General features: G+C 35.7%; 1 protein-coding gene across 2 annotated transcripts in view; it reads right to left on the bottom strand.

The window, feature by feature from the left end:
- Nucleotides 1-4,098: 4,098 nt before the first annotated feature.
- The window catches only part of LOC136039798 (G-protein coupled receptor Mth2-like), a 46,412-nt gene continuing 22,755 nt past the window's right edge, over nt 4,099-27,755 (bottom strand). For both annotated transcript variants that reach the window (XM_065723678.1, XM_065723677.1), the window contains exons 2-3: nt 21,255-21,456; nt 4,099-10,793 (exon numbers count right to left, since the gene is read on the bottom strand). In XM_065723678.1, coding sequence (XP_065579750.1) covers nt 8,718-10,793; nt 21,255-21,431 — 2,253 coding nt within the window. In that variant the 5' untranslated portion in view covers nt 21,432-21,456 and the 3' untranslated portion in view covers nt 4,099-8,717. The remainder of the gene's footprint in view (nt 10,794-21,254; nt 21,457-27,755) is intronic.

Below are 27,755 nucleotides of genomic sequence, written 5' to 3'. Positions count from 1 at the left end.
ATTCTTTGGGGGCTTAAGAAATGTTCCTCTAGTCTCTATTCTATGACTTCTGTGACAAAAACTTTAGGGAGTTGACAATTGCTACATCAAGCCTCCCCTGTTTTTAAGACTTATTGGATTTGAGAATACAAAAGGTTGATCTTACTGATCAGTTGCTCATGGAGATGAGACTCAGAGTTTTTAAACAAAAAGAACAAAGCAAGAGGTGTAGCCCAAGACAGAAATCAGAATACAAGCAGATTCGAATGTATTTGACTTGCTCTTGTGTATGAAAGCTGATAGTGCTGCACAGGATGTGGCGCCTGAATACACTGATTCTTCTTTAAATTAGAGATTCTACGGTTACTTGAAGACAAGAGGAGAGACATTGGTTCAATTCCTCTTTACATTTTGATTTCAAAATGCATATGTAATACGCCAGTGGCTTCGTATACTCCCTAAGAATGTCAATGCCTTTTCTCAGCATAAAGCGTCATTTTCACATGCCAGAAGAAGAAACTTAAATATGGTGGATTCGAAAACTATTGATTTTGAAAATGAAATAAGTATTGGACTATGAGTGAAGCAGATTGACGTGTATTTGATATTTATCTTTTTTATTTAGTAGAACCTTATTATCCTGAATATTATGCCTAAAGATGGTGTGTAATATTTTCGTGCTTGTAAAATAATTGCTAAATCCGTTTGCTGAGCTGTATTGAAAGAGATGATCAATAGGCCAATGCAGGTTCGGTCTCACTTCCATCCTATTGGCCTACATTAATCCGATGATCTCCCTTTGAGAAAAGCTTAGCGAGCAGTTTTTGGAGACACGTCCTTGGACGTATTAAAGTGTCAGATATGACCTTCAGGCGTAACAGCGAGCATGGTGAGACTTAAATGAAACTCCTCTGGCTATCCTACTAATCATCTTTCCTAATTTATCGTTTATATATTTTAGTTCTGATGCATTTACGGGTTTAAAAACAAATTACATTTTAAGTCACGTATTTGAGAGTCCTTTAAATACATTTACAAGCGGGTATTTTAATATATTTCACGAAAATGTATTACATAATTATTAAATGTATTTCGTTCTTCACAGAAATGAAAACACTCATACTTAGCAAAGAACTTATCTCTAGTTTCAAGGTTATCCAAGGAAAAGGATTTGGAAAGGACTTTTGTTTTTCAACTTTAGTTACTATGAGAGCAAAAGGAAACTCATTAATATGTCTGATTTGGAGGAAATAACATCCTTTTTGCAACTAAAAGCACCTAATGTCCTTTCTGGCTTAACAGCGTAAACAGCTGTTGCTCTAGCACTAAGTAAGATGGACAAATTGACACACGCCTTTTAAAAAGTCTGAAACAATCAAGGATTAGCAAGATTTTAAAGACAGGTTATTAAAGTAGACTATTTCATTTTTTGTCCGTTTAACATTTCACATTTTGCATCTGGAATAATCTTAGATAGCGCAATAGCGCTACCTAAGTAGAGAACGATGTTGACACAATGTATCATTTTTTTTCAGACCAGGGCACTTCGTATAGAAGCAGTAATTTCGAAAAGGGCTCATTTGATTGGAAATTAAAAGGGCTAGTACCCTTTTAATAGTCAAAAGTGATTGGAGGGCAACTAACCCCCGTCCCATGCCCACCATTTTTCCAAGCATATCCAATCAAAATTTTGAAATAACCATTTTGTTTAAAGTAGTTGAAAGGTTCGAAAAATATGTCTTTCAGGATGACAACTTCCTAACAGTCCTCAGGACAACAGTTATAAGTTATGCCCTGAGGGCACGTAAGATTTATATAGAAAGGGTGATAGTATTTTATTCGGAGGAGGATCATTGGATTGGTAACCAGAAGTTGAATAATTGGAGCGCACCTATCCCCCCCCCTCCCAGCACACACGTCGCAATGTCCCGAAATGCATTCAATTTAAATTTTAACGTAGTTATTTTATTCAAATAGTCCAAAGATCATGTAACATGGGTTTTGGGGTCGGAAGCAACCCCCAGAGCCTGGGACAAGGTTTGTCTATGCCCCGGGGGGTATTTAAAGCTTTTACAGTAGAGATAGTTGTATAAACCTCAGCTGAGATCATATCATGACCTCATTTATGAGGTCAAATAAAGTAAATATCACCTCACCTAAGAGCTATGACCTCTGTTCACGTAGTATGTCAGATAAATCTAATGAACCGGAACCGAAAAGGTCAAAGAGATTTGCTTCCGCTGTTGCATTGAAAAAAAAATAAGAACTATAAACTATATGTAATTAGTTTATTAGGTATAAATTTTGTTCGTTTTTATTGATGTCTTTTAGTTTTACTGCTGATGATAAACACTGTATATTTGTTCGAAATATCCAGTTAAAAAATTTTTTTATATCTGTTCACTGTCAATTAAAAGGCTTCATCCCTATTTTGAACTGTTTTACTTTCGTCATGGAAAGGCAGTGTGGTCTTCGAAGTTATCTCTGCAAAATGAGCATTCGAATCAGGGTTCAGGATGGTCTGGAAGAAATAAATCAAACAAAACGGTTTCGTTTAGGGCCCTGTAGATGTTGAGATCATCAAACTGTCCAAATCCATAGTACAAATGCAGATCATACGTCCAATAATGCTTGCTCAATTTTAATGCAAATCTGTATTTCTTGCAGAATGATAATTGATTTAGGGAAGTTTGCTTTGATTTAATCGAAGTAGGCTTCAAGGTAGCTGGTTATCTGACCATTCGGGGGATTTTACATTGTATCAATAGCGATAAGACTTATTTGCGAGGTTTTATTTTGGCCCACAGTTTCTCTTAAAGAATAAAACAGAATATGGCTTTGAAGGTATACTGCGTCACCCCATCTACCTTAATAGCACCATTTTGGCGCTTCTGATCTCGCCAGAGAATACACAACTGCGCTGTTTATCATCTCATGGTTGATAATAGCATCGGTAATACATATTTTGTTCGCTTTGACCGTGTCAACAAAACGAATGTACTGATTGAACTTCGACCTGAGACCTCGTATATAACAGTAGACCACCATCAAGAGGTCTATCTTCGTAGTCCGGGAACAAACAGTCAAGTCATTTACGAAAATCAAGTTCGATCCGAGGCTTATCTAATTTTGATTTGGGAACCAGGTAAAAAAAGAAGGGTTTCCAGAGTGGTTAGCCAAGCAAAGCACCAACGACCAAGGTACTCTAAGGGCCAACGCATTCATCAGATGGGGAACGGAGCAGAAGTACCTTACACATATCCTCAGCAATGGAGAGGGCACCCCAGGATAGACATGTACCTATACAGCGCGAAGCAAATCATTTTCATTACTCTTCCCACTAATCAATTAGTAAACTATGATTAGTAAAAGCAGGGCCACTACAAGCAAATTGTCTGCCCCACCCTCAAAAGATTCTATTCGTTTATATCCATCTCATCTTCTGATATTTCCAACTGTCCCAAAATTATTAAATAAGGTAAGTCAAGAAAAGACTATTTTTTTCTAGGAAAACATGGACAGTTCCAAGCTCGTAAAATACTGAAAAAAAAGACCTTTCGTCTGTCTAACCCTCAATGGAGATTACCAGTTTTCATTTGGAGATTACCCTTCAGTTAAAAGGCGGAGGACTTTATATAAAATTCCAAACCATTATATTTTGTTTGTTAGTAGTAATAGCTATAGTTTTTCCTTGTGTGATTCGATCGATTGCCAGGTTTTCTTGACCCAAAAGGCAAAAAACATGACCATTTCTGCTGATCTTTCATTTTTTTTTTTTCATCAAGCTAATTTTTATCATTTTTTACAAAGCTTTTCTGTTTAATTCTAGCAAGCTTTTCTGTTTAATTCTATCCACAAATACAATTTTTACAAGCCCAGTTGGTTGAGACTACCCCAAGCTGGCGGCAATGGTGATACTTGTTCGTCTTCAGGTGACCAACTGACCAGTAGGATTAGAAAAAAAGAGAATCCGATGAAAAAAAAAACAACAACAACAACCTAGTGATGCAAAAAGAAGTGCAACGCAACACTTATCACCCGTAAAAAAATTGACAGCGCAGAATCAGTCGAAAGCAAAATATCCCTAAACAGTGAACTAAGACACACAATAGAGCAGTATAATTTTGGCATATAATTTATTTCCACATTTACAAAATTTTTAGAAAACTAATGGTACGGAAACTATTGAAACAATATTATATTATATACAACATTACATTAGTTGGATTCAATACATGAACAACGGCACTACTTACATGGCATTGGATATATCAGATCATAAGATATCACATACACAATTTTGCAAAACTAAAATAATAAATAACGATGACCCTGTATGGAGAAAAAGACAATAAAATAATGTTACAAATATGAGATTAAAATTGAAAGAAAAAACAGGCATTCGCACAACTGAACAACCTTTGTGGGAAGAGTTATAAGAGCATTATTTTTTTTCTTAGGATTGGGTGGCTTCTTTTGATTTATGAAAATAATTGCGTTAGCTAGAAAGTAATATACTAGAGTAGGAAATTTCAATAATTTAATCCAAAAAAAGATACAAAGCCACAGACATGATTCCATTTCGGAAGACAAATCAAATTTTGGAAAACTGGGGAAGAGGGGAAGTTGTTTAGCTATGCTACTAAAAAAAAAAAAAATTGTTGTTCGATATGCACAATAACTTGATAAATTTTTTCAGTCCTAAGCTAAGAATTGAAACAGCAGCTATGACTTCAGTGACTGTTTAATCATAACCTATAAATCAGTTATATTTGGCAATCAGTAATACTCATTAAGTGCTCCAAGAAGCAAAATATAATCGTCCTTATTTGAGATAGGTCTCCCTTGTCGAGTAAATACCCATAAAACTTTCCAAAAATTATAATATATTATGATTAATTCTGAAGAATGAAACTTCAGTTATAGTATTCCCAGCTTTTAACGAGCGCCGCAATGAGCCAAGAGCTGAAAAATTTTAACAGCCAGAAGTAAGTGAAAAAGTGGCGTCCAAGAATTGGTCAACTGGCCGTAACTAGCCCCATGAGTAATGGGATGCGGCCCTAAATTATACCCATAAACCTGTGAGCTTTTCTAATTGTATTAGAAGAAGCATTAGTCAAAACATTTAGCATAACGTGGACTCCTATTTTGCTCGTATTTTAAGTCATATTAATGGCGAATTTGAATCGTGTTTATATTCAACACTAAAAATTGAGAAACAAATATCTGAGATTAGCCCCCCTTCCAATTTATGAAAATATCATCACATTTATGAGAGTATCCCACACAGAAAGAAATCCAAGTGCGCATAAAACATCATAGCTAGAAAAGGAAAGACAACTTTATAGAAAATAATCTTTAATTTCTTCACTGAAGAACATTACGAGGTATAAGTCTATAAATGGGGCTATTGAGAAGGAAACGTGTTAAGAAAAAAATTCTTACCTCACAACACGTAGAAAAATCGTAGTTAACAGATTTGGACTCCACTTCTTCTATCCACCCCCCTTAATAATCAAATATATAGCCCAAACTATATATTTCCCATGCATTTAGCCATGCCCCAGTCGTGTTTCAACCCGTGTACCCGCGTAAACCGAATCAAATGTGACGAAATCAAGAACTAGAAAACTGCAAGGGAAATATATAATTTGGGTTAAATATTTGCACATTAGGGGAGGATGTGGTGGTGGGTAAAGTGCAGTGGAGCTGCAATTGAAATGTGTTAACTACGATTATTCTGCATTTTATGAGGTAAGAATTGTTATCCCAACATGTTTCCTTCTTAACAGCCCCAATTAAACTCATACCCAAAACACAACTTTAGGATGAAGTTATTTAAACTTAAAGATGAGTGGCTTTTGTGTCAGGTCAACTACTTTAGTTTGACGACATGTGACGTCAAATTATTGACGACATGTTTAAGACAAAAAAATGGTTAAGAATCTGGAACTTAAAAATTCTATTGGAACTTCAAACTTAACTGAAATATTTTCCTGGAAAACTAAGAACAAAATAAAACCAACTCTACTTGTAAATTTTAAAGAAAACAAAACTGGCTCTTCAAAAGACCGAGTTTATTTTTCCGGTTCAAGATTCAACATTTTAAGAGAAAAAAATCCATTGCGTTTCCTTTGAGATACGCTTGAGGTATATTAAACATTGTTAATAAGCTTTTTAGTAATGACACGAGTATAAGTCACAACTCACTTCCGAATTTCAACCAATGAGAGTTAAGTGGAACAAAAAGCTCCTTCTTACTCTGAATGGTTTAAATTCAGACAGGATATGTAGCTCTTAGAACGTGAATTCCATGCATGAAAACGGCACACCACGACAATATAAGGAGTAGATACAAAGTCTGTATCTTTGTGTAGGTAAACAAATGTAAAAAAAAAAAAAATTGTAACATATTGGAAAACATTCACATGAAACATGGTCGATAAATATCAAGTACAAGTGCTGCTTTAATTATAACAACAACTTTTTTAATTTTTTTCTTGGGAACGTTAGTAAAAAAAAAACAACTCAAAACAAATTATATACAATTTCAACACAAAAATAAATACAGTATAAATATATTAAAGCACACATTTGTATTTAAACTTTTTTAATATGTTGTGCTCTACGTCTGTATATACATTATTAGTAATAACTAGATTTTTTCTCTTTTTTTAATCTTGGAAAACAAAAGTTGCACAAGGAGCAGAATATTTTCCTATCTTTGAAAAGTAAAAAACGAGACGTTCAGAAACTAAATTAAATCACGCTTTTTTATTTAAAAGAACATCAATATGCTCTGCTTCACGTCTCTATGTACAGAATTGTTACACAATATAGTTAGATATTTTTTCCCTTTTTTTAATAATGGAAAACTAACGCTGCGCAAGAAACAGAATATTTTCAGAAGGAAAAACTGAAAGAGCGAAAAAGAAGCTGTATGAGTTCGAAGATCCGTTCAGAACAAAAATGGAAGAATTATAGTTTAAAACTTTTAAGGTTAGTCTGAGCACTTGGCCATCTCTTAAATTTATACGTTCATAAGAAATTTTGCCCCTTTTTGATAAAGACATGTCTGCTACATTTTAGAAGGAAAGTGGTGTAATAACGCTTTAGAAAAAGGATGTTAGAGGGAAAGTGGTGAAATAATACTTTAGGGAAAGGATATTAGAATGAAAGTGGTAAAATAATTCTTTAGAAAAAGGATATTAGAATGTAAGTGGTGAAATACTGCTTTAGAAATTAGAGATCTCAATTCCTTGTTCGTCTTCTAGAAATAATAAAAGGATTAAAAGCATTAAACTAAGTTTACAAAAAAAAAGAGTGTAATGATAATTTTTGTTTCCCAATAGAGGATAGGCAGTGTAATAGAGAGCAAAACATGAGTGGCTCTAAAAAAATTTTCAAATTTTCAATATTTATATCAATTCAGCAAGTTGCACAATTACAGCTTTTATACTGTTCAGAGAGAATCTGCAAGCTTTAGAAATAAAATACAAGGTTGATACACATAAATCAACAAATTGATGTCAATAGTACGGCTAGTATCGAGGACGTTCAAAAGGTCCATTTACATTAACATTGTTAAATAATATTAACATCACGGTGTATAATTTAACATTATTACATAGCCTATGTCCCTTGACTCTCTGGATGTAGACCCCTCTTGCCCCCCTCCCCATTGAAAAGGCTGGATCTATGCCACTGGTGGCGGCAATTTTTACTAACACTTTTCAGAGGCAACGTACTAGCGCTGCCTAAGCAGAACCATCAGCCTTACTATCTATTAGTTGTTTTTGTTTTTTTACAACTTTGTTTTTTACATTAACATTGTTAAATATGTTAAATAATACACAGTGATGTTAAATAATACAGAAATTTAGCTAGCACTAGCGTGAACTAATCAAAATCTTTCATGAAATTTTTCAAACAATCGCAAAATTCTGAGAAATATCTGATAGGCTTAAATCAGTGCTGGCTAAATCTCGTTGTTTGAAAAATCTCACTGTGAATCCCCCTTAAGATAAATAAGATATCAAAAGTCTACTAGTCAACGGCAGCGTTAGAACGAGTAAATTAGCAAATACAATTAAACGTGAGAAGTAAAGATCGTATATCTGTGCTTCCAATTCCCCTAAAAGAAAGTCGGCTTCTCAAAAATCTTCCAAAAGTAGTGTCAATAAGAATTAACGATTTGTGCTTATTGTTAAACGTTTGGAACGAACATTGATTCTCACAGATTTCGGAGAGCCTCTCGGAGAACCTAAAAACACTTGGAGATAGAGAAAGCACTGCATTTCTCTATATTTTAAAATTATCTAACAAATCCATTTGTTCTAAACAACAATAAAATGATTGAATCCACCCCTCTCTGTGTTCAATTTTTATACCAGCCAGATGGGTATTTTTGGAACTAAAATTACCACTAATTTTTTTTTTCAACATTAGTCGGCTTGATAAAAGCCTTTATATTCAGGTCGGAGGTAAAATTCAATAGAATTTAAAGGAAAAACTGTCTGCACAGCATTATGGATGGAACAATTCATTAAGGTTGTTTTGATTTCACAAAGAGAATTCAAAAATCATCGACACCCTTATGGCATGGTCAAGATGAGATTCTAACAAAGTTTTTTGATAATTTTAGCTCAAAATATTTATTCAAATCAGTCCAAACCTGAATTACAATACGACTGATTAAAAGATAATAACAACCAAGTAAAACAGATTGGACATGAGGTTTAGTGAGATGCAGAAACTGAGCTAGTATTTGTATGATCCGTTTCGTCCGTGCCGCTTGTTCGTTTGTTTGTCAAATTGAATTTCCCCGTTTGTGTGTCCTTCATACTATCGAAATATCTACGAATGGTTCGAGAATTGGCTGTAAATGCAACCAGTATGAACAAACCTTGTAAAGCGCAAAAAATCACGAAGAAATACCATAAAAATGTCCAATCAGACGCGCCAGCAATAAGACCAAATACCCAGCTTAAACCCATTAAAATCGCAAGACGACTAAAAAGTAGAAATTCTCTTTTCGGGGTGTTTGAAACGGAATTTTGGGTTTTCAAGGCACTGGAGCGAATTAGAACAAACGACCAGCCAAAAAGAACTATATTCACTCCCATTATGGCGGCAAGAGGCGCTGCGAAGTAAACAAGTAGTGCGCGTCTTTGACCAAACCAGCAAATATGTTTCCCATAATGTGGATGATATGATGGCGCTATGTTGAAATTAGTATCCCCCCACTCAACCACTGAAGATATACCAACAAACAGAAGGGGAACAAGCCACGACCATAAGGAATAGAGTATGAATTTCGTAGATTTACCACTAGGGGAACGAAGTTGTGTTGTTGCAACTAAAAGAGTACGGTACACATCAAACGCTAGAACAGAAGACCAGCAAAAGGCAGCTAGGAAGAAATAATGAATTAAAACTGCTACAATCACACAATATTCGCTGTAAGAGGGAACGAATTGAGCACATAGGAAGAAACCAAAGGCGAAAAATAAAGAAAGACAGAGTGATTGAAGGTTTTTTCCTGATAGATTTTTAAAGTCAGGGGTGACAAAACCAAATATTATATGGATAAGTAAACAAATTTCTGAAATGATAACACAAATAAGGGTTACCCACCCGAGGGCAGGGTCAAACTTTGATACTTCTGTAACCCAGTCGCTGCAAATAAACACTGTATCGTTCACAAGTTCGTACTCATTCGGATCAAAGCTTTTGCCATAAACAGGGACAAAAAGAGTATTGTTTTCCTTTAAATCATAATCGCCTTTACTTAACATAAACTTCGGGCAGGATTGGAACTCCAATGATGTATTATAATCATTAAATGGTGGTACGGACGTTGAAACGTTGAAAATGACGTCAGTAACTTTGGGAACACAAACGCCATCTTTTAGCACTACATCTTTTCCAGGACAGTACATGCGGCGGCATTTTTTGAAGAATGGATCGTAAAGCTTTCCTAGTCCGCATTTTGAACCGACTCGGCCTACTCCGTCCCCATCATTTAGGTCAAATAAAACTGAGAATGCTATTGGATTGAAATCATTCCATGTATCACTTGATCTAAGCCGTAAATAGTCATCACAAGCTATATAAGCATCACTTGTTTCATTATTACACAAAGCACAGTGAATGTTTCGGTAAATCTGAGTATTTACCGCCACATATCCTGCGTATGCACTGCAAAAATCGGCCAAGACCGGGTCATCAATAGTACAGTTGGAAATCCACGGATGGCAAGGACGAACAAAGAATTCAAGGTCAAGTGGAATATATGGATCAATCACGCACTGATACCATTTTTTACCGTTAGTTCCATCCATTTCGAAACCCCATCCCGACTTCTCTTCATTCCAGATTATATTATCTTTTATTTCTTCAATTGGCGTTTTTAATAGGTAATCTGGGCACTCAATCCTAGGTTGCCAAGCCCGCAAATGTTCCTCATTAAAGTCATCATTGCAAATTGCACAAAAATAATTTCTATATGTTAATCTAGATTTTTTATTTGTGACGGGGATGTTCAATAGCGGATCTTGGTCTTGGACTTCAGCTAAATCATTTTCACAATTCATACGAACTGTTTCATCATCGAAATCTTTAGGGCATTTGGCAACCATGTAGTTAGATCCAAATTGTCGTAGAGTCACACATTTGAATTTATCCATTGCTAATTTTGAAAATGAGATGTTTAATTGTTTTGCGTCAGCGCAGCAGTCACCGTAGATGGCACAGTCATCATCGCACATGCAATTCCGCGATTTCCAGTCAGGTGTGTCAGCCATTCGATTCGCCTAAAAATAAAATCAATTAGAAAATCTTTCTAAAATTCAACGCAGAACCTGGTATTTCACGACCTAAATGTTATGCTATGTGAGAGAATCACTTGAACTAAGTCGGTAGTGTAGAAGTCCCTACAAACGAAGAAATAAAGAAAACAAAACTTCAAAAACAACAAAAACGAAAAGCTTCGAACAATCGAGTATTTAAATTGTTAAATCAATAATCATCATCGGCTGACTAGTGAAACCTCTTAAAGGTATTGAAATACTTTATTAAAAGATTTTTAATATTGACCCCTTAGCAATATTACAGGTTTTACATATTACATCATTATTACAGCAGTATGAAAAAAAAAATTCTAGGATTGCTTATGTAACCTTCTTTTTTGTCTGTATTTTCTTTTTTTTAAGTCGTCCCCAAAATACAAGAACCTCAAAACTATTCCTAATACTACCCAGGAAGTTCCCATTTCTCTTAAATATTCCCTTACGACGTAGTTACACCCCAACCGTGGACGTATCGCTTTTCGTTCCGCACTAGACGATTGGCCGACAATGACAAGCGGGACTGCAGGATAGCGCAATCACACTTATCCACTGTTATCACTCTGGCTTCCAATATTCTAATCTTGGTTCGCAGACTTATCTTCCTATTCTTTCAAACTCTTTTCAGTTGTGAAAAAACATCCTGGGCATTGGCTATTTAGCTTTTAACATCTTTACAGCACTCACAGTCTTTACCAATATCAGTACCTTCTTCTTAACATTAGCTAATTCACTACTAGTTTTCTTAACAGCAACTTCCAAACATATCTTGCACCATGAACTTGCAAAACATCTGAAAATTCATTCATTTCGCCAACATTTTTGACTAGAAATTAATTATCATAATCTAAGTCTAGAAGAGCTTTACTTTCCCAATTAATTCCGTGTTCTCACCTTGCCTTTACTGTACTTCTTAGGACAAAGTCCATCTATTGATCCATTTAAATGGGGATAGAATGCAACCCTACGTAACTCCTGATTTAATACAAACCAGCTACTAACCTCATTTCAAACCTCAATCGCCGTAATTTTATTCTCATACATACTATAGTAACTTTAATGTGTTTGTCTGGTATACCATACAAGGACAAAACCTTCACTAAAGCTCTTCTGTCAGCTGAATTAACCGCTTGCTCATAATCTATAAAACTGAAGACTAAAGGTGTTTGATGACTCAGGCACTTCTGAAGCATTAATCTAAGAGTGAAAATATGTCCGACACATCCTCTACCCTCCATAAAACCACACTATTCTTCTCTTGAAACTTTAATCTACAACATCTCTATGTCTAAAAAACATCATCATACTAAGTAATTTGCTGCCTATAGAAACAAGGGTGATGCCTCTATAATTACTACAATCACTCTTATTACCTTCTCTACTTTGCACCTCCTTAGTTCATATTTTAAAGCTTTCTCCATTTTCTTTACATTCCTCTTATTTTCGTATAATCGTTCAATCAAATAATTCTTGTACAAGTCCCTCCTCCTCTCTATCAAAAACATAAAGCATTTTCACAAATATTTCTAGCTGCTTTTCTAACTTTCAGACTCCGTTCTAACTTGCATTTCTAACATCAGCGACTTCACAAACCATTTTCCTAAAATTATTCCATTATTCCGCAAAACTACTCAGAAAAAAATAAAAATAAAAATTGTTGTGAGTCACAGTGTGGCAGCAACCATTACCAATAGCAGCAGTAGGGTTGAAAAATTCTTCTTTCTTACCCAACTTCAGTCCTTCCTTTAGTTACCAAACCTTAACAAACGGAAGTCACGTTTATCCTTAACATTTTTTAGCTTACTTTCTTAGCCTATTTAGTCTTTAAATTGACCAGACTAGCTGAAATCGTACCCTTCGTTTCAGTTGCTGGGTCTTTTCCACAGTAAAAAAAAGCAAGTAAATATGATGGCACTAGACCCCCAGGGTCCAAACACGCGGCACTGCTTTCCGTTTCGTGGCCCTTCAGTCAGAGGGGGCAATGAGGGCTGGGGAAAGCCCCCAGGTACCCATTTAGTGCCCGGTCATCTCTGGCTGAGCTTACAGTCACGCCACTGACCCCCGTCCCAAACTAAATAACCGGCCACGCCAGGAATCGCACCCGTGTCTCTCGGAAAAAGAATTCCCAACCCAGCGCGCCAGTCAGTCAGGCTCATTTCCACAGGGATAAGTAGCAAGCCTATCATCAAACCTTGTGGCAGCGGGGATCGATTCCTCGGCAACATATTGCCAAGCTGTGATCAGTCCACAATGCTACCACAGCCAAGGAAGCATCTAGGAATCACTGGGTTTGACAAATTTTTCATCCGTCTTCCTAATGTTTTTTTCAAAATACCCCAGAAAAAATACCCCCCCCAACAAAAATCCTGGATATGTCCCTGACTACAGGGTCCACCTATTTTCTTTGTGTTGAAGTATTTTAAATCTCTTTCAGCCTAAAAGTCATCACAGTCAACAAACATGGGTACCTGATGAGGAGTCCCAACCCCTACCTATAACTTTATAATATTTTCAATTCTTTCTAAACTTGTTCATTGCCTTTATACGAAGCTCCCATTCCCCGCTTCCCAAAAAATCCCCGTTCTAAACTTTTTTTCCCATATTTTCCACATATATTAATTTATTAGTATGCGGGGGAGGAGTTGACGGGATTGGTCTCTTCAAATCTGAGACCCCCCCCCCATAAAGGTAGGAGATTCCAGTGGACGTGCTTGCATTAACTAGTTTGGTGACCAGGAGGACCGGATATGTATTCGATAACAGGGATAGAAATAGCCAGGAAATGGCCTAGAAATAGCCAGAAAATCACCAAATGACCAGATTTGCCAAAATAACCTGAAGAAACAAAGCAGAAATCATGGGATTCCCACTTCACGTATACGACATGCTCACTGGAAAAAGTTGGTGTAAACGAAAGCAGTATTAGGGAAGGAGTTAGGGGGTTTGTCCCCCATACCCGAAGTGTTTGTTCGACTCGTAAAACGTAATTAGAATGCATAAACACATTTTTGATGCATTTTTATCGTTTTTATAGCCCCCTCCCAAAAAACAACAATTCTTGATACGACCCTGTTATACACCTAGGGAAATAGTGTCCAGCTCCTACAGATGACAAGCCTTGTTGTTGAAACCCTGAAAGCGATAGAATCAAAACACGTCAAATTCTTGGCCTTCTGCCTATATGACCATGGTAGTAGGCTTATAAGTAAAAACCTTAACGAGTCAATAATTCTGTATCCGGGTATTGGTGAAAGGATAAACTAAAAACTATGGTTTTCCCGATATTCTAATTAATTAGATTTCCCTGCTAATATGTAGAAGCTTAATTTATTAGTCAAGGATTTAATTAACTGAAGGCTAATTTATTGAATCAAACATTTGTCACAGCAATCAGCATTTAAATCAGGAACATGAAGTTAAACAAGAAACTCGAGATTATACAATTCACTTGAAATATACGAGACTGCACAAAACCTATCAAGTACATACAAAACCAAACATTTCGTGAAATTACTCCAATATAGTGTGGCTGTATTTCGCCCCCTCCCCCAAGAAAATGTTTGATTTTTGTCTACCCCCTGGAAGAGGAACTTAAATAGCACTCTTGACGTAAAATTTTTCCTTTGTTTGGAACCAGAAAGAACAAATGAAAAATGGGATGAAAACTGATAGAATTTGATAATTTAGGGTAGATTTATGGTATTTAGCAATTTATTCTGATGGGGAAGGTCGGGCTACATTCCGAGCAACCAATTTCATGACAAATGTCCAAATGTTGGAAACTTTTAAGGATAAGGCCTTATACCTCGCCCCTTTCCCCTTCTACGTACAAGTCTGATACAGGAGTATCATACATTTATTCTAATGTATATTTCTATACTAGCACACAAGGAGATAGGGTGAGCGGTGTTCATACTAGAATCAGGCCAACACTCCCAAGCCGGGGTTGTCATCTTTCCTGATATTCCCCTCTGTGGATCATCTTGCCCCGAGAAGGCCCAATTTTACAATCTATGGTTACAAGCTTGACTCAAGCAATAGAGCAAGGTCAACTTGGAAAGTGTATTATCCCTGACGCCTGCCAGTGGACTAAAAAACAAGAGCTAAGAGCTCATATGGCACTTGTGACGAGTCAAGAAGAGCTAAGAGCCAAGAGATCTTACGGTATGAGCTCTAACAAAATTCTATGAATCAATATATTGATTTAAAAGGAAAATAAGAGGCTTAATGCCGGTCAGGATTTAAAATAAGAGCTCTGAGTCACGATGCCCTTCTAAATATCAAAATTCATTATGATCCGATCACCCACTCGTATGTTATAAATACCTAATTTTTTCTAGTTTTTCCTCTCCCTTTAGCCCCCCAGATGGTCGAATCTGGGAAAACTACTTTATCAAGTTAATTTGTGCAGCTCCCTGACACGCCTACCAATTTTCATCGTCCTAGCACGTCCAGAAGCACCAAACTCGCCAAATCACTGAACCCCTCCCCCCAACTCCCCCAAAGAGAGCGAATCCAGTACGGTTCCGTCAATCACGTATCAAGGACATTTGCTTATTCTATTCACCAAGCTTCATCCCGATTCCTCCACTCAAAGTATTTTCCAGATTTCCCCTCCAACTCCCCCAATGTCAAAAGATCTAGTCGGGATTTGAAATAAGAGCTCTGAGACATGAATTCCTTCTAAATATCATATTTCATTAAGATCCGATCACCTATTCGTAAGATAAAAATAACCCAATTTTCACGTTTTCCAAGAATTCCGGTTTCCCCCTCCAATCCCCCCAGTGTCACAGGATCTGGTCGGAATTAAAAATTAGAGCTTTAAAGCACAAGATCTTTCTAAATATCAAATTTCATTAAGATCTGGTCACCCTTTCGTAAGTTACAAATACCTCAATTTTCAAAATTACCCCCCCCCCCCAACACCACCAAAGAGATCAGATCCGGTCCGGTTATGTCAGTCACGTATCTTAGACAGGTTTTTATTCTTCCCATCCAGTTTCATTCTGATCTCACCGCTTTAAGTATTTTCAAAGATGTCCGGTACCCCCAACTGCCCCCCCCCAATTACGCTGGATCCGGTTGAGATTTAAAATAAGACATCTGAGTTACGAGGTCCTTCTAAATATGAAATTTCATTAAGATCCGATAACTCCTTCGTAAGTTGAAAATACGTCATTTTTCAAATTTTTCAGAATTAACCCCCCCCCCCCCCCCTAGAGCGGATCCGTTCCAATTATGTAGATCAAGTATCTAAGACTTCTGCTTATTTTTCCCACCAAGTTTCATCCCGATCCCTCCAATCTAAACATTTTCCATCATTTTAGGTTCCCCCACCCCAAGCTCCCCCCAATGTCACCAGATCCGGTCGCGACTTAAAATAAGAGCTTTGAGACACGATATCCTTCTAAATATCAAATTTCACTGAGATACGATCACCCGTTCGTAAGTTAAAAATACCTCATTTTTTTTAGTTTTTTCAGAATTAACCCCGCCCCCAACTACCCAAAAAAGAGCAGATCCGGTCTGGTTATGTCAGTCATGTATCTTAGACAGGTTTTTATTCTTCCCATCCAGTTTCATCCTGATCTCACTGCTTTAAGTATTTTCTAAGATTTCCGGTTCCCCCAAACTGCCCCCCCCCAGTTACGCTGGATCCGGTTGAGATTTAAAATAAGAGATCTGAGTTACGAGAACCTTCTAAATATCAAATTTCTTTGGGTCCGATCACCCGTTCGTAAGTTAAAAATACCTCATTTTTTAATTTTTCAGAATTACCCCCCCCCCCCAACTACCCCAAAGAGAGCAGATCCGTTCCGGTTATGTCAATCATGTATCTAGGACTTGTGCGTATTTTTCCCACCAAGTTTCATCCCGATCCCTCCACTCTAAGTGTTTTCCAAGATTTTAGGTTTCCCCCTCCCAACTCCCCCCAATATCACCAGATCCGGTCGGGATTTAAAATAACAGCTCTGAGACACCATATTCTTCTAAATATCAAATTTCATTGAGATCCGATCACCCGTTCGTAAGTTAAAAATTCCTCATTTCTTTAATTTTTCAGAATTACCCCCCCCCCCTAACACCCCAAAGAGAGCGGATCCATTCCGATTATGTCAATCATGTATCTAGGACTTGTGCTTATTTTTCCCACAAAGTTTCATCCCGATCCCTCCACTCTAAGTGTTTTCCAAGATTTTAGGTTTCCCCTTCCCATATCCCCCCCAATGTAACCAGATCCGGTCGGAATTTAAAATAACAGCTCTGAGACACGATATCCTTCCAAACATCAAATTTCATTAAGATCAGGTCAACAGTTCGTAAGTTAAAAATACTTCAATTTTTCTATTTTTTCCGAATTAATCGGCCCCCACTTCCCCCCCAGATGGTCAAATCGGGAAAATGACTATTTCTAATTTAATCTGGTCCGGTCCCTGATACGCCTGCCAAATTTCATCGTCCTAGCTTACCTGGAAGTGCCTAAAGTAGCAAAACGGAGACCGACAGACAGACCGACAGACAGACAAACCGACAGACCGACAGAATCGGCGATTGCTATATGTCACTTGGTTAATACCAAGTGCCATAAAAAAGGAAAAGAAAACGACTTCTCCCAGGTACCGTAAAATCCATACAGAACTAGTTTAATTACATGCTGACTGACATTGGCTTCTATAAATCAAACAGTTCGGGGTAACGAACAGTAAGTAAGGACGCAGCTCAATAGTAACCAAAACTCTAAAAAACAGAGTCTTGATAAACAATAGATACATCAAAAGGATCGAGTTGTGATGCTTATTTAAAATATGTCAAATTCATCAAATTTAATGGTACCCATCAAAAGTTAAGAGCCAGAGAAAATTTGTCCTATTTTTGAAAAAGGGGAGAAATACCCCACAAAGCACTGGTTGATCTTAACAAAAATCATACCATCAGATTCAGTATACCAGAGAACCCAGCTGTAAAAGTTTCAAGCTCCTGTGTACAAAAATATGGAATTTTGCATTTTTTGTCAGAAGAAAGATAGGATGCGTGTTCATTATTTTCTTTTTTCGGAGGTGATCATATCGAACCAGTCACTGGGTGAGATCGGGAGAGGGATCATTTGATCGGAAATCAAAAGATCTAGTGCCCTTTTTAAGAGACTAAAAATATTGGAGGGCAGCTAAACCCCCTCCCCCACTCATTTTCCCCCAAAGTTACCCGATCAAAATTTTGAGATAGCCATTTTTTCAGTTTAAGATTTAACAGGTCTTTGAGGATGACTTAACCCCAGCAGTTACCGGGGGAAGGGCGGCAAGTTATGAAATTTGCCCATTGTATAGCCCTAATAACAACATAGTATTGGTTATTGGGAAGCAGGCAGACGTTTTCGGATGGGGTTTTTCTTATAAGGGGGAAAGGAAAGGTACACGAGAGGATTTTTCCATCGAGTAATTTCTCATGGGGAAGAAAATTTCCAATAAAGGGGGAGCCAGATTTCCAAGCATTATTTAAAAAAAATGATCAGAAATTAAATACTAAACAAGTTTTTTTTTACTAAAAGTAAGGAGCAATATTAAAACTTAAAACGAACAGAAATTATTACGTATATCAGGGGGTTCGCCCCCTTGTCAATACCTCGCTTTGCGCAAAGGATTTTTTTCCCATACTTTTAAGAGCTTTTCATTCTAATGAAACGACCTTTGTGATTCAGGAGTCATTCCTAAAGGATTGGAACAAAACTCGAACTTTAGCGTAAAGTGCAAGGTATTAACGAGGGGGCAAACCGCTCGTATTGCCACTTAAATTGAAGGTTTTAGGAGCTCTTAAAAGTCTGACTCGTTCTGATATTAATGATAATAGAAATACGTTGAAAAAAATCGCAAACCGAAAAACTTTACAAGAGGAGATATTTTATGGCACAAAATATTTCGTCCCTTTCAAAATAAACATATATTTGTTCAAGATTTGCCATAAAACCATATTTGGACTAAGAGAGTCCAAAAATGTAAACGTTAGCTTTTTATAATATTTGAACTACAGTTAAACGGTAGTTTATTTGAACTATAGTTAAAGGTAATTTAAAATAAATAGCATTAGAGATACATGGTAAAATGTCGATGGCGATACTCGAAGTGCGCAAATACCACATGATGCCATATACTCAAACAGCCTAATAGCCAGTGGCGTCAACTGGGCTTCTACCTCCCCCCCCAAATTTGAAAATACTTTTTGTATTTTCATTGAAAAAATACCTTTTTTATATTTTAACTAAAAATTTGAAAAAAACAAAATAAAAACGACAGAATATTACTCTCCCCCTTAGATAAAAAAAAAATATTTTTAGTCTCTTTACCGAAAACTGATACCACTGCCATTTTTCCGTTAAAAAAAATCGCAACAATGATATCTGCCCCATGCCGCTTTTTTCCTGTCATTGAGGGGTATGGGAAGAGTACTATCTCCAAATTAGAAGAATTTTCTTACTCTATAACCATGTATTTTTCCTGATGATAATTAGTTCTCCTAAAATGTTAAATTCCAAGAAGCAAAAATAATGAAAACAATAGGCAAAAAAAACAAGAAGCAAAAAATAATGAAAAATAGCTTGAGAAGTTCGGTATTTATTGTAACACTGCAGCAGACTAACTATTAATTAAAGGGGGGCACAATTTCATATTAAACAAATGTATTTTTGAGATCTTATTAACATAAAATTTGAGGGGGGAGGGGGGTAAATTTGACTCTTGCTACAGGTCGGCAAATTTCTTTTGCCAAGTGGCTCTATTTCAATGACCTCTCTACCGGTTTGTAATATAAGCCTATATGATTTGGATGCTCTGAGCCAAGGTTGCCAACTTTTTGGTACCTGAATCGCCTCTGAGCATCCAAAATTGCGTCATTTTTAGCTAAAATGTGTTCATCTTGAAATCTTAAAACTAGATAAAAACTTAAATCCCTTATTTTGGAGAAAATACTTTGCTTCCAACATCTCTGGAAAAACCTGGATGACCCCCCCCCCCAAAAAAAAAAAAGAAAAAGGAGAAAAAGCAAGTGAAAGTGACATCTTTTTTTCAAAATATATGTCCAGCTGGGACATGTTTCGTTTTATGTCATAAGTCAAAATATCTCCCTTTCTTTGTAATTTATGTCTCGGCACATGGGAATTCTATCCTTTTGACAAAAATGTGTCCAGTTGGCAACCCTGCCCCGAACACTAGTTCAGTCCGGAATATATAACTGGATCTTTATTATTGTTTCGCTCTTCCTTTTATTAGCATAAACTCATTTAAAAGTTGTCTGAAATTTTACTGAAAATGAGATTATTTCAAGATTAATTATTCTTTTAATCTGATACTTGTTTTTGTATCACTATTGTAATTACACTCAACTGCACGTAATTTATGTATTATATATACGAGTAAAAACCCAAAAATATCCGAGTGTTGAATAATTTAGTTATTAGTACAAGAATTTACAAAAAAAATAAATCATTTTTAATTATGGGAGGCTTGTTCGAACTATTTCTGGTCCTTCAGCTACTTCCTGAGAGATACATTAGACTGGGGTTATAATTAAAGGAATATGGGCACAAAATGCATTGTTTAGGTACGATATTTCTTTAAAAAACTGTGGCTACCTAGATAATATACACATAAGAGGGGGGGGGGGGGGGGGGCTAAAGAAGTGTCCCTAAAATCGGTCGGGAAAGCCCCTCTCAGTCGGCTTTTAGCAAAAAAAAAGCTTTTTTGTTGTTTTGCAGCCCCATTTTGAGGATTTGCAGGTGTACACCGTTGACCTTGAAAACATTGGCGTTAATTGGAAACAGAGAGGGAGGGAGCATTTGTCCTCTCATAAATTTTGAGAAATAACTCTTATTTGCATTTTAATTGGAACAGAAAAAAACAAACTTTCCTGGATTTTCAAAATAAACTTTGCATTTCCTATTTAATTTTTGTAAACTGACCCCACTGTTTCCGAATGGCATTATAGTATTTTAAACCAACTAAGCAAAACAAAACAATTAAGGAAAACAAAAAGAAAAAACGAAAAAATTGCGGTTGAGCAGCAAAAAAAAAAAAAAAAAAAAAAAAAAAAAAACAGAAAGTAAATGTAGACTAGTTTAATCACGCTTTCTAGGGTTATAATGAAAGAAAGGTTGAGATGGCTAGGCCACGTTCTGCAGATGAAGAATGACAGATTGCCGAAGATTGTCCTTTTTGGCGAACCGTCTGGGGCTACATGGAAAGCAGGTCGTCCTCGTCTGGGTTGGGAGGATGTCATAAATAAATATTTAAAAGAAATGGGAACTTCCTGGGAAGATGTAAAGAGGGAAGCCTTGAATAGATTAGGTTGGAGGAGGAGCGTGCGTAACTGTGTTGGCCTCAGGTGGCTTGATGCTGCAGTGAGTTTTTAGTAGTAGTAGTAATAGTAGACAATTACCTTATCGTGGCGGCAAATATCCCTGGGAGCACACGATACATTAAAAGACTTCATCATTTTCTCTTTGTCAGCCAATACTTCTTCATTAGTAAGACAATTAACGGCTGAAATCAATAAAATCCCCAGAAAATAAATTGAAATCCATTGAGAAGGCAAGGGTTTATGTACTTTTGCCATATTTGGCAAATCGTGGGCGAGTGGCCTAAAAAGAGAATTAATTATTTTCGAAAAATGGTAAAATCGAAGCAAAAGATATAACAAATAATGAAAGCTATATATAATATAAAATGAAAGCTTTACATAATATAATATGAAAGCTATGCATTAATGTGATAAAAGAAAGTTGGTATCGCGGGGTAAGTTTGAATGAATGGATGAACTATATCAGTGAGTAAACTTCAAGCACGTTTTCTAACTTTCTCTTTCTAGACATACTTACTAAATATGTAATAAAAAAACTATAAATTCCACAAATAAATCGAACTTTTTGGAAAAATAAAGGAAAAGACTATCAAACTATATTCATTAGGTTTGGTTCTAAAACATAGGTGTTTTCAACCGACGAAACCAGGGGCCGGCATCCACCCCAGCGGAAAATTCCCCCACGCGCAAATTGAGCTACCGTAAAGAAAGTACAAAATAAGTAACTCAAAATGTCGATCAGATGTCTTAAGGGATAGTCCATAAACATTTCTGGAAATAAAGAGGGACTATATATCAATTTCTATCTCTTCCACCTTTCTTAGAACTCTTTCTGTATTTACCAGAAGGCTCATTGAGAGTTAGGAGGTTTCGCAATTAAAATGCAACCTTTTAGGCATATACCCGCTCCCTAACTGCAAAACGATCAGAGATTTGGAATTCTGCATTTTTCTAACAGTTCGTGATAACGATCTGTAAGTAAGGAGCGACACGGCTCAATAGTAACCAAAACTGTAAAATATAGGATTTTGATATCAATATGCTGATTTCATTAGCATATTATGCTGATTTCATTAGCATATTATGCTGATTTCATATGCGGATTATTATGCTCATTTCAAATACCATATACAAGATTCATTTGTTTAGTTTTACCCACCAAAGGCTACGAACCTGAGAAAATTTGTCTGGTTTTCAAAAAAGGAGGAAAACACCCCCAAAAAGTGAAGGAATCTCAACGAAAATCACACTATAAGATTCAGCGTATCAGAGAACTCTACATTCGAGGTTTCATGCTCTACTCTTCAAAAATGTGGAATTCTGAATTTTTTGTCAGAAGAAAGATCACGGATGCGTTTTTATCTTTTTTTTTTTTTTTTTTTTTCAGTGGTAACTCTATCGAACCAAAGGTCATAGAATATTGGGAAAGGACCCTTTCAAACGAAATTAAAAGTTCTTAATTTTTAAGCAACCAAAAAGATTGGAACGGAGCTACCCCCCCCCCCCAAAGTCGTCCGATCAAAATTTTGAGGTAGCCATTTTGTTCAATATAGCTGAAAGGTCCAACAACTATGTCTTTGGAGATAACATTGCCCCACAGCCCCTGAAGAAAGGCCTCTAAGTTATGAAACTGCCCATTGTTTACGAGTAGTATTTCTTATCGGGAAGTATGCATACATGTTTCGGTTTGGGGGAGGAGGGGTGAAGTTCTATGGAAACTTTCCACGGGAAGAATTATCCATGGGAAGCGAAGTTTCTGGTGGTTAAACTTTTCAGGAGAAATTTTATACTGGGGGAAATTTTCTAGAATTCCTATACGAAATTATTTTTATTTGTCTTAATTTCTCTTTGCGGACTCAACTTTACAAGTGGAGACGTTAAGGTTAATTGTCAGGGGTAAATTTTCACAGGATCGATTTGTTTAGAGGGTCTTTTCGTGGGGGGCACAAGGGGGGGGGGGGTTTCTAGCGTTATTAAAAAATGATAAGAAATTAAATGGAAAAAATAAGTTTTTTCAACTGAAAGTAAGGATTTTTTCAGTGATAATCATATCAAACAACAATCCTAGAAGATCAGGAGAGGGCTACACCATTTTAAATATAAAAATGTTAAAAAATGTTAAAAAGATTAAAAATGTAACCAGATCTTGGCAACGACTCATAATTTTCCACAACGATTTGACATAGAAATATTGTTTGAGTTAAATCAAAAGAAGGGTTTAAAGATTTAACAATTGGTTGAGGTTCAGATAAAGAAGAAATTTCATAAAATCATTAGTTAATATGGACTTAAAAGATGGGCGTAAAAACTATCAGAGAAAATAAGACTGTATTTTTTAACAGACATAAAAAATGCACCAGAAAACTTTTTCTGACAACAATAAAAAATCTAAAGACCAAATCCCCCCCCCCAAAAAAAAAATCACTACACAAAACTGAGCAAATCCGAAAATCTGGTTGCATATTCACAATGATTAGATTTCAACTAGGACACCGAGGTGGATTTCCAAAAATGGATTTATTCCCTCCCTCCTAAATTTTCATGAATTGACACCACTTTATTTTCTTTCTTGAAATGGTTAAAAATGTATTGTAAATGCTAAAACATGATTTAAAAAAAAGTATAATATCCTCCCTAGATAAAACTGTCTAAACCCATGAATCTTGGACTATTTTATTATCAAACTTTTGTTTTTAATTGCTTTAGTCCTTAAGGCAAATCAAAGATTTCCAAATTGTGAAATTATCAACTTTTGCTAATTACATATTAACTCAAAAATTTTAAACAAATAAGCTTTTAAACCCAAAATTTAAGCTATTAAAACCTGTTTCTTTGTCCAATTTTGTCCGAAATTTAAGCTTTTAAAACCTGTTTCTTTGTTCAATTTTGCGTTTCTTATTATCAACTCTTGCTAATTACATATTAACTCAAAAATTTTAAATGAATAATTTTTTAAACCGAAAATTTTAGCTTTTAAAACCTGTTTCTTTGTCCAATTTTGTGTTTTTTATTATCAACTCATGCTAATTACATATTAACCCAAAAATTTTAATTTTTATTAAACAATTTAGTTTTTAAACCCAAAATTTAAGTTTTTAAAACCTGTTTCTTTGTCCAATTTTGTCGAAAATTTAAGCTTTTAAAACCTGTTTCTTTGTTCAATTTTGTGTTTCTGATTATTAACTCTTGCTGATTACATATTAACTCAAAAATTTTAAACGAATAAGTTTTTAAATCCAAAATTTAAGCTTTTGAAACCTGCTTATCCAATTTCGTGTTTCTGTTGGCTGGCCAAAAGATAGAAATACTTTAATAAAATTACCCGAAGAATGATCCGAATTGCATATTTAAACATTATTTTCAGCATTTATTTTTTTTAGTATTTTTTAGTATTATTATTTTTCAGCATTTCGAAGGGCTTCCGGACCCTTCCTTCTGGCTAAACCGCTGTATAAAACCCAAGAAACCTAATGTAAATTTTATTGAGTTTTTCAAATTACTTAGTTCCTGAGAGGTAAATTAGAGACTTCTACATTGTTAAATCAGCAACTCTTACTAATTAAAGAGAAAACAAATGGGCTGTAAAATCTGAAAGTTAATTAAAAACTTTAATCCTTTTGAAGTGACCGATAGTTTATATTCTAGTTTCTAGATTCAGTTTTATTCTAATTGTTTCGATCTTTAAAACTATTTGAGTGATTAAAGAAAGCGGAAAGGAAAGTTTTATTCATCATAAGCAGGAGGAGAACTCATTATGGCGATTGAAAATAACGTCACGTTAAAAGTAAATAAAACACTTTTACGGAACTGCAGTATACAGTAGTGGCATCATACAGCAGTGGGGGGACTGCAATGCGGGACTGCAGCATACAATAGTGGCATCAGCTGTTCTCTGTCAAAATCAAGCAGATATATTTTTCACGTTTGCGAGAAAATCACAAAAGTACGAAGATTTTTATTCATTTTTCGAATGGGAGAAATAGACGAAGATACAGAGAAGCTACTTTTTCTTGGCGTCTTTGCCAATTCGGTTTCTGATGTGTAGTAGATATTAGATCTAGTAATTTAAGCATATCCGTGATTGGCTTTATACTTTCAAAGACTGTTGTTGGGCTAAGGGGACCATACCAAACTTTGGCTTGGATGGGGAGGGTGGTATAATCCCAAAAAGGGCATACAACAGTCTGCCCTATATATGTATATATATATATATATATATATATATATATATATATATATATATATATATATATATATATATATATATATATATATATATATATATATATATATATATATATATATATATATATAACTATATATAACTATATAAATATATATATATGTATATTACTTATCCTAAAAGAATATTTGGAAAAGAAACTTGTGAGTATTTTTCTGACCTGCCTTAAAGTAGCCTAAAATGTAGACGGGAGCAAGTGAACCTTACCTAAAATGGATATAAACAATAGCCTACCGGAGCAAGGGGACCTTTAGTCCCCCTTTTCGAATTTTGGGAGGTATATTGGTTGTATAAACGGATAATTTTGAATTTGTTTGTTCTAATTGCTAAATTAATTTGCGACTTTTCAATTCAAATTAGTGCTTCAACTAACTAAATAACTTGCTTCAAAAACTATTCATTTTCATTTTAGAAGTTTTATCTAGGTATCAGCTTTCTGTTTTTTATGTATGAGTAGAATCAGACGAAAAACGTTAGCTTTCTTTTAAAAAGAAAAAATTAAACACGAAGTTACAAATGTAATTCTTCCCAAAAACTGGGAAGTTTTTGAACAAAACAGATATCTCAAGTTTTCATTCAATATCATAGGCGCTAGACGAAGGACAGATAGTATAATAGGAACATAGAAGGAAGCTGATTACCCTGAAGCTGCTTTTGACCTTTAAAAAGGGCACAGCAACTTTAAATTTTCAATCGAATGATCTCTATTGTTTGTAATATAGCCCCTTCCATTTCAAGAGGGTGGGGAAAAGTTTTTGGCATTTTTCAGGCCCGTTTTTGAGCTGCATTTTAAGGGGACTCTGTATTTATTTTTTTGCGATTAGGTATCCTAAGCACACAGTTTCATAAAAATTTTATGCAAATTGGGAAAATCTAGCCCTTTTTGGGCCTCCTTTGTTAGAGGAGGGACCAATTTCAAGGGACCTATTCTTTGTACATTTGTTCCCTTGATCCGGGGACTTACGGCTCTAAGTTTCAAACTGACCCGGCAAAGTTTTGTTGCTCTTTTTCGGGCCCCTTACCCTTACCATAGTAAAACGTTGATGATCGCTTTAACAACAAAAAAATATAATAATGACCGTAAGTTTCACGATACTGGAGCCCCAAGATCAAACACCCCCCCCCCTCTTTTCTACTATAAAATATATCTACAAAGAATTGACAGTTCACATAATTGACACTCCTATCATAGGGGCTCTGAGGGTTATATCATCCTTGGCTGTAAATTTTTCGGTATTTTCAACTATTCTGAACAAAACTGATATCTCAAAATATTGATCTAATATCCTAAGAGGTTACAAAAGGACGAGATATGAAAAAAGGTTGCATGAAAGGGACTGGTTGATCTACAATCCTTTTTTACTTTGAATCACATTACATTATCCTTTTTTACATTATCAGAAATCAAGAGGGATTATATATTAATCTCGGTACATTTGTCTTATAGGCACCACACTCCATATCTTTTATCGCGAATACGAGACAATAACCGGTCTTCATGGTCTTTATACCAGACACTATTAGCTTCAGCTCGATGGAAAACTACATTTTAGCTATATTTTAATTAGATATTTAGTTGGTATTTTGGTTAAGGTAGCTTAGGTTACGCATTTAATATAATGCGGCCTGGGCGCCCCCCTCCCATAGTTCTTTATTGTAGTTGTCATGATTTCGTTGATGAAAGTATTATATTTTTATCATATTTTGTTTTATTTCATGAACATTAACCAAACTTCCCTTCACGACACAACTTGAGTATGGTAGCTATAAGACACAAATACCTCAATTTCTACCTTCCCACCTTCCCTAGGACTAATTCTACATTTCTTCCCTCCTACGAAATCATCAACCACCCCTCCTTTATAATAGATTAAGCAAACTAGTTTTGTTACATGAACCTTTTAAATAAATGTCAGAAACATTTTTTCTGCAGTAAGATGGGAGGTACCAGCCTGCTGCACCCTTATTCAAACTTAATCTAAATGATGGGATATGAGTTTTATTCCTACCCCCTACACCCCCCACCCCATATCCCTTCCAATATTTATCTGAAGGCTCGTGGAGATGTAGTAAATTCGTGCATTTAAATACAGTCTTTTAGGCATTTGGCTGCTCAATTTTAGCGGAGAATTTTCCAGAGGGAACTGCTGGGAGGGGATTTTCCGTGGGTTTTCCGGGGGGATTATCTAAGGATAGTTCTGGGTGCTCGTTCGAATGACCGTATATCAAACAACATGCTGCATAAAAAAAAAACATGATACTGTCCCACAGTCCAGGCAAATATTAAAAGAAAAATTAAAATACGAAAATTATGGTTTACAAATGACTACCAAGTG

The sequence above is a fragment of the Artemia franciscana genome, chromosome 20 (assembly GCF_032884065.1).
Source record: "Artemia franciscana chromosome 20, ASM3288406v1, whole genome shotgun sequence".
Lineage (NCBI taxonomy): Eukaryota > Metazoa > Arthropoda > Branchiopoda > Anostraca > Artemiidae > Artemia > Artemia franciscana.
Note: the sequence above shows the minus strand (reverse complement) of the source record. Positions and strands in the feature narration are given on the sequence as shown.